This window comes from Parasteatoda tepidariorum, chromosome 5 (genome assembly GCF_043381705.1).
Source record: "Parasteatoda tepidariorum isolate YZ-2023 chromosome 5, CAS_Ptep_4.0, whole genome shotgun sequence".
Taxonomy (NCBI): domain Eukaryota; kingdom Metazoa; phylum Arthropoda; class Arachnida; order Araneae; family Theridiidae; genus Parasteatoda; species Parasteatoda tepidariorum.
The window spans coordinates 33661230-33668082 of NC_092208.1; the positions used below are offsets into that span (position 1 = coordinate 33661230).

General features: G+C 30.5%; 1 protein-coding gene across 1 annotated transcript in view; it reads right to left on the reverse strand.

Annotated features, from left to right (window-relative positions):
• LOC139425629 (arylsulfatase B-like) overlaps positions 1-6853 on the reverse strand; it is a 16336-nt gene extending 9483 nt beyond the window's left edge. The window contains exons 1-3 of the mRNA XM_071181026.1: positions 6815-6853; positions 4601-4823; positions 1891-2181 (exon numbers count right to left, since the gene is read on the reverse strand). Of these exons, the coding sequence (XP_071037127.1) occupies positions 1891-2181; positions 4601-4823; positions 6815-6853 (553 nt within the window). The remainder of the gene's footprint in view (positions 1-1890; positions 2182-4600; positions 4824-6814) is intronic.

The window sequence follows — 6853 nt, forward strand, 5'->3', positions numbered from 1 at the left end:
GGGAAGTAGCTAAATTTCAGCCTAACTAGGAAAAGAAAAATTTGATTCCAACCTTTAAACTAATGTAAATAATAAATAATAAAAAAGGAAATATAAATAAGTTTTTTAAATTTTGTATGTTTACTCAAAGATAAATTTTTTTTAATTTTCTTTATATCAAAAAGAATGAACTTTAGTAATGAATAGCTTTGGGCAATATAACTATAATAATATTAAATTCCATTTTCAAATTAGTGCAACAGAACTTTTTTTTCTGTATAAACATAATTTTCGAATGAGCAATTGTTATAGAATGCTGTATATATATATATATATATATATTAAAATCTAAAATCATGAACTATGCTGAATTCTATTTTTGCTCTAATTAACGTGCGGAACATACAAATTAAACATCGCGTTTTAAAATCTTAAAAAATACGGTTTAGGCCAAATTTTAAACTTCAATGAAGAAGTAAGCATTTAAATTTCATAAAAAGGATATTATAACAGCTCAATTTTGGATAATGTCATTCTGCCCTTATTCTTCGAAATTATTATTTTTAGGTGTTATCATAGGCGTGAAACTTGTAATTTATGTCCAAAGAACAATTTTTAACCTATACGACTTTAGTCGATAGAGCTAAATGTTATGCAGTAATGAGGGCTTATATATGAATATTATAATTTTTAACTTGAGTCTATTACCGCATGAAACATTACTTCAAAGCTACTACTCATATCGACTTAATTTTATTAGATTGAAGGTAAAACAGTACATAAAAAACAATGTCTCATTTATGTAACTAACAATGTTAGCTACTTAAATAGGTCTAAATACAAAACTACATTTTGTACAATTTTTTTTTTTGATTTTTGAAATATTATTCCTGTGAATTCCATTAAGTCTCATACAATTTAGCATAGAATTACTAGAAAAAGTCTCTCACTTGTCTAGATAGCAATTTCAGATGAATCAATAAGTACAAAACTGTACTTTTTCAAAAAATAAAATCTTACGAACTTACGAACGATTTGTTTTATTGACTGGGGATAGGTTTCATTTGATTTATTTTAAAATATTACTTCGGGAAAAGTACCTATCCTGTGTATATAGCAGCTTTTAAATTTCTGCTTCTTTTTAGACACGGGCTTTAAATGTAAAGAGAAGTTAAAAGCATTGGGGTTTAGTTTCTCAGCCAGCTATGACCTCTGTCGGCAATTGTTACAAGCTTTGGAACTTGGCAAAGGTTAAAAAAAAATCCAGTTTAATAAACAGAAATTACATTTTTGGCCAACTCTGCTATCTACCAATAAGTATTTGGACACGTGTGATTGAAAAGAAAAACAAACTTTATTCATAATCACTAGTTGGTAGAGCCTCCTCGAGAGGCAATTACGGCGTGGAACCCTCCGGGGCATACTTTCCACAAGTCCTTGTTTGACGGCTAGTGGTATTTTCTTCCACTCGTCTTGGAGAAGACATGTAAGATCCTTCTCCGATTTTGGACGGATAGTACACACCTTAATTTGGCTATCCAACTCGTCCCAGAGGTTCTCGATAGGGTTCAAGTCTGGGCTCTGGGCAGGTCAGTCCATTCGATTAACCTCATTGGCACCATACCAAGTCCTGGTGACCCTCGCAACATGACAGCTGGCATTGTCGTACTGGAAGTAACAGGGGTCCCCCCCGTAAAGCTGCCACAACGTAGGATCAAGCACATTGTCATCCAAAATAGTGCAGTAGGCATCTTGCATGGGACTAATCCCGATGTTGTTTCCTACACGATATATACCGGTGGAGGACGTGATGTATATCAGAACAGCAGATATAGTCATTTGCATAGGTGTTCAAATACTTATTGGTAGATAGTGTATAACCACTGTAATGAAGTAAATTTTATGATTTACCTGCTACTGGGTAGAGTGTAGGAAGCCAGTCACTTATATGCATCAAGTTCCTGTGAATTCTTTTCTTACGTAATATGAGGCTCCATACAAAAGCAACACCTCTCACACCACCTTCCCACAAAGTGTATTTACTTCCCTTAAGAGGCCAGTTGGATGCTGAACTACCATCACGCATTTGCACTGCTCCACCATTGTCAGTAGTGAAGACTATGAGACTGTTGCGTAGCATTTTAGCCTTATGTAGACTTTCGAATAGATCACCAATTGAATCATCTAATGCTGATGACATAGCTTAAATAAAAAGTTCTGGCTAACATGGTCTAAGAATCCCGCACTTGTCAATAGTAATGTCATTTTGACAACGATAAACTTATATTCCATTTATATTGTTCTTTTTAGGCGAGAAATCTCTTGAAACTTAGTTACATAACCAGATAACCAATGAGTTACTATGAATTATAGCTGGTACAATTTAAAACAATAGCATTTTTATGATTTATGCGAGTGCCCTTGCTTGAGTTAATTTTGCGCAGTACATCAGCACATGTTAAAGATCAGAATGCTAAGAATTGAGTTTTTCTTATGATTTTTTGAAATGTAATAATGTGACCCTCGATGGCTCAGGGGATAGAGAGTTCACCTTCCAATGATGTGAACCGGGGTTCGTTCCCGGGGTTTATAATTGTATGTAGTAACACTGATTTTTATTCGTCCTAGAACTTTTTATGACAAGTGCGCCTTCTACACGAAAAGCAAAATTCTGGTACTTTGGGATAATGACATTTTTTAGTAAAAAAAAAAAAAAAAAAAAAAAAAAAATAAAAAANAAAAAAAAAAAAAAAAAAAAAAAAAAAAAAAAAAAAAAAAAAAAACATAACTATGGTTAATAAAACCAAAATATACGGTATTTAAAACAATTCATTTGGTAATTTTTCTGTTCATATGGCAATGGTTTACCGGAAATTCTGGTTTTCAAAATTATAGTTTTTTTTATCGCACATTTAATAAAAAATACAAAACTGAATAGTAAACTTAACGGAATAAGTGTTTTGTTTTGCCTAGTTCTAAGGTATCATGATAAAGCTGCCAAATTGTATCACACTTTATAAAATCTTATTTAATTGTTAATTTTACCAACAAGGCGCTTCGTAAAAATTACCGATGTGTTTAGCTTTCCCATTAAACCAGATATAAGGTAAATTTTACCCCTACCGGATAGTTTTAACCATACCCTTTTTTTCAATTTAGCTTTAAAATTGATGAGAGCTCCCTGTGATTTGATAATACTATAGCAACGAGTCAAACTCCTTTTGCCCATAAAAGGTACGCATGTTTTGAGGATATAAAAAAAAATAACAGCCGGACACTTCTCTTACTACGAAACGGACCCTGCAGTTTCATAACGACATGTTCACCCAGGTGCGTATATCTGTCACTACCTTTGTTATCAACTAGTTGCGCATAAAACCCTTCAAAAGATACTTGGTCTCAAGTTCCAAAAATATAGATATAGATCCTTATAGATTGAATTTCATAATAGTAAAAGATGTTTTCGTCCTGGTTTAACAAAGTTGAAATAAAAAAGGATTGGCAAAATAAGATTCATTCTATTTTCTCATTAGGCTTGTCAGATTAAATATTTTATGGTAGACACTATACGGAACAACGAAACCTTTTTTATTCTCCACATATTCGCCATTTTGTAAAATCTGCATGATTATTATACGTTAAAGTATAAGAGTTGAAATTGTAAGCATACCAGTGGTGTAATATGAATTGACTGAATTATTTTAAATCTTGAATTTGATTGATTTAAAATTCTACACATTTATGGGGCTCACTGCATTAGATTTGTGTTCGAATGGTAAGAATGGTCCCTAATTGTGTTCTTCAAAGCTCTTTGGCTAAAGCAAATATAAAACGATAAACTAAGAGTCCCTTCAACTCGAAGCCAAGTTTTAATTTATTCTAATGTTGCAAGTTCCTAAAAAGAATTATCGGGATTTTTAAAAGCACAAAAAAAAAAAAATTAAATATTTCAACAAAAATATTAAATTTTTTAAAAAATAATCAGTTTGGCGAGATTTTATTTCATAAAAATCAATGAATAATTCTCTATTTTGCGCAAGACTGAACAATGCAGCGTTTTACTAACATTCCAATTATTAAAATATAGGTCAATGCTTGATACTTTCTTGTGAATTTTTAAAAAATATTTTTTTTATAAGAATGTAGTCAGAGGTACGTAAAAATGGATAAAAAAAATCCAGTTAATAACATTGTTTATTTATTTTGAGAAAAGTAAGCAGTAAATTGGCACCAATATGCCCTTATTACTAAAACAATATAGACGTAAGCAAATGTTCATGTATTATCAATACATTATATTATTTACATTATATTATTTTCTTATTATTTCTGATTAAAATGCTGTAAAACAATAGCGATTTTTATTGTGACGCAAAGCAACCATGCATTTGATGCACTTGGTCCGAAACAACCTTTGCAACCTGGAAGTTCCTGCAAATATAAAACTTACCAGCTAAAAGTAATGTCAATTTTCCTCTTTCACACATGATTTATTGACTATTTTTATCAACGTGCGTTCGGAAAAGTACACACTCAGGTTTTTGTATAAAATGAAGCGAAAATGGATGCAGACAATTGACAACAATATGCATTTAAGTGATAAGTAAGCAGCCAACCGGTCAGAAGGAGCGGCTAGTTTTGATTATTGCAGTAACTAAAGTAAAATAAAATTTAAATTGCTCACCTAATCGAATAGGATATTTTCCTGTCATGAGACTTCCTCTGGATGGGGTGCATAGTTGCTGCGTGTAATAATTGTTTAAAATTACACCATCATTTGCAAGAGCATCAATATTTGGAGTAGGTAACTGTTTTGATCCATGAAAACTAACATCATTCCATCCCTAAGTTATTACTGATAAATATTTCAAAAATAGATTTTTTATAGTCCGAATAAATCATGAAGTATAAGAACTTGAGACAACAAAGCTAACAAAAAGCATGAATAACCTAAAAAAGAAAGAAATGAAGGGAAAAAAAGTAGTAAAATTGAGGAAGGAATGGATATGGAAAAGAAAGTGGTAAAATGGACAGAAGAAATGAAAGGAAATAAAAAGCTAGCAGAAAAGAAAACAAAAAAGGAACGAATACATTACGGAAACAAAGAAGAGCTAAGAGTAAGAACAAACAAATACAAACGAAATAAATTAAAGAAAGAAAAAGAAGAAGGTGGATAAGTATGAATGTAAGAAGGGAAAACGATACAAAGAAAATAGTAAGGACTAAAAAAACAAATAAAAGTAGGGAATTGTTACAGTGGATTTTGTTTTAAAATGTACTTTAATTTCTATCGCTACTTGTAGTGCCACATCTTGTGCTGTTTTTTTTTTCAATCTTTAATTGCTACAGTTTGGCTTTTAGGGTATTTTTTTTGTTAAATATAACAGAATTTTGTTAGTTTTTTTTAAAGATTTTATGGGTAACGGAAACTGCAACAATTAAAAATATGTTAAAGTTTCAAGTAAATTAAATAAAAGTTAATCAGATCTTAATTATTTTGAAAAAGTCTAAGGGCAAAATCATCATAATTTGTTCCAGTGACAATGATAATCTGTGACAACCAAAGAAAAAAAAAAGTAAAACTTCAACATTTATTATTTCATGATTTAAAATTTTTATGAATTCTTAAGAAATAAAGTCTTAGATCGAAATTGTGGGAATAAATTGAAATTGTTCAAAAATATTTTTCATTATTGCGGGGGGTGGATGTAATATTATAGATGTATAATTGTTTTATGAAACAAAATAAAAGTAACACATACCTACCAAATCGTCAATAATAATAAATATAATGTGTGGCTGTGGTCTTGAAAAAGTAACATCGGTAATAGAACAAATAAATATTAATGACATAATATGAGGCGTCATGGTATTTAAACTGAAAAATAAAATTCACCTGGGCATTAGAACCTTAACATTCGAATATTTTAATTGATGTGTATAATTTTGATGGTTCATTTGTTAATGTATGTATAATCTTGAAATAAAGATATCGAGTATTTTTTGCCAGAGCTATTTTATATCTCTTACAGAATCTATCTTGCAAAATTCATCTGGGCATTAGAGCCTTAATATTCGAATTTTTTAATTGATGTGTATAATTTTGATGGTTGATTTGTTTATGAATATAATCTTGAAATAGAGATATCGAGTATTTTTTGCCAGAGCTATTTTATATCTCTTACAGAATCTATCTTGCTCAAATAAATAAATAAATAAATAAAAAAAACGTTACTTTTTAAATCATAATACAAAAACTGTGTAATTTATTATTATTTTAGCGGCTAAAAGCAAAAACGAAACTAAAAGTCTTAATACTATATGCAACTGTATTATGCAATTGCCAATGTTATTATTGTAAGTAACTGTGACAGTTTAATACCGTTCAAATATCGTGTGGGTATCTCGATCCTGATTGGTGGTTGAAACGTGGCATTTGTTTTCGTTAGCAACTGTTCATTCCAGTCTATTCCTAGTAAGCCAAGCCCGTTAAGTATCAATTCTCTTAAGTAACACATTCAAAATTATTTCACAAAGATTCTTTCTCAAAGATTTCAATTCTTTCACACAGAGACTTAACACAAAGACAACACGAATCCATGTGGAACATATACAAACTAACTATGCATTGAAGTTGCCAGGTTCTCATAGTAAAAATATATCACAGTTACAATAAAATACGCAAACAAATAATAAATCTAAGTTGAGTAAAAGAAATAGACGAGATAGAATTATATTTCAATTAATTTTATGTGCGATACGGCACTATATTCAATAAACTTTTCGTCAATTAACATTCTAACCTATGTAGAGAAACTTAGCTCAACTTTAATACACCATTTTGTTGATAAGGATTAACTGGTGTTGACGTCAT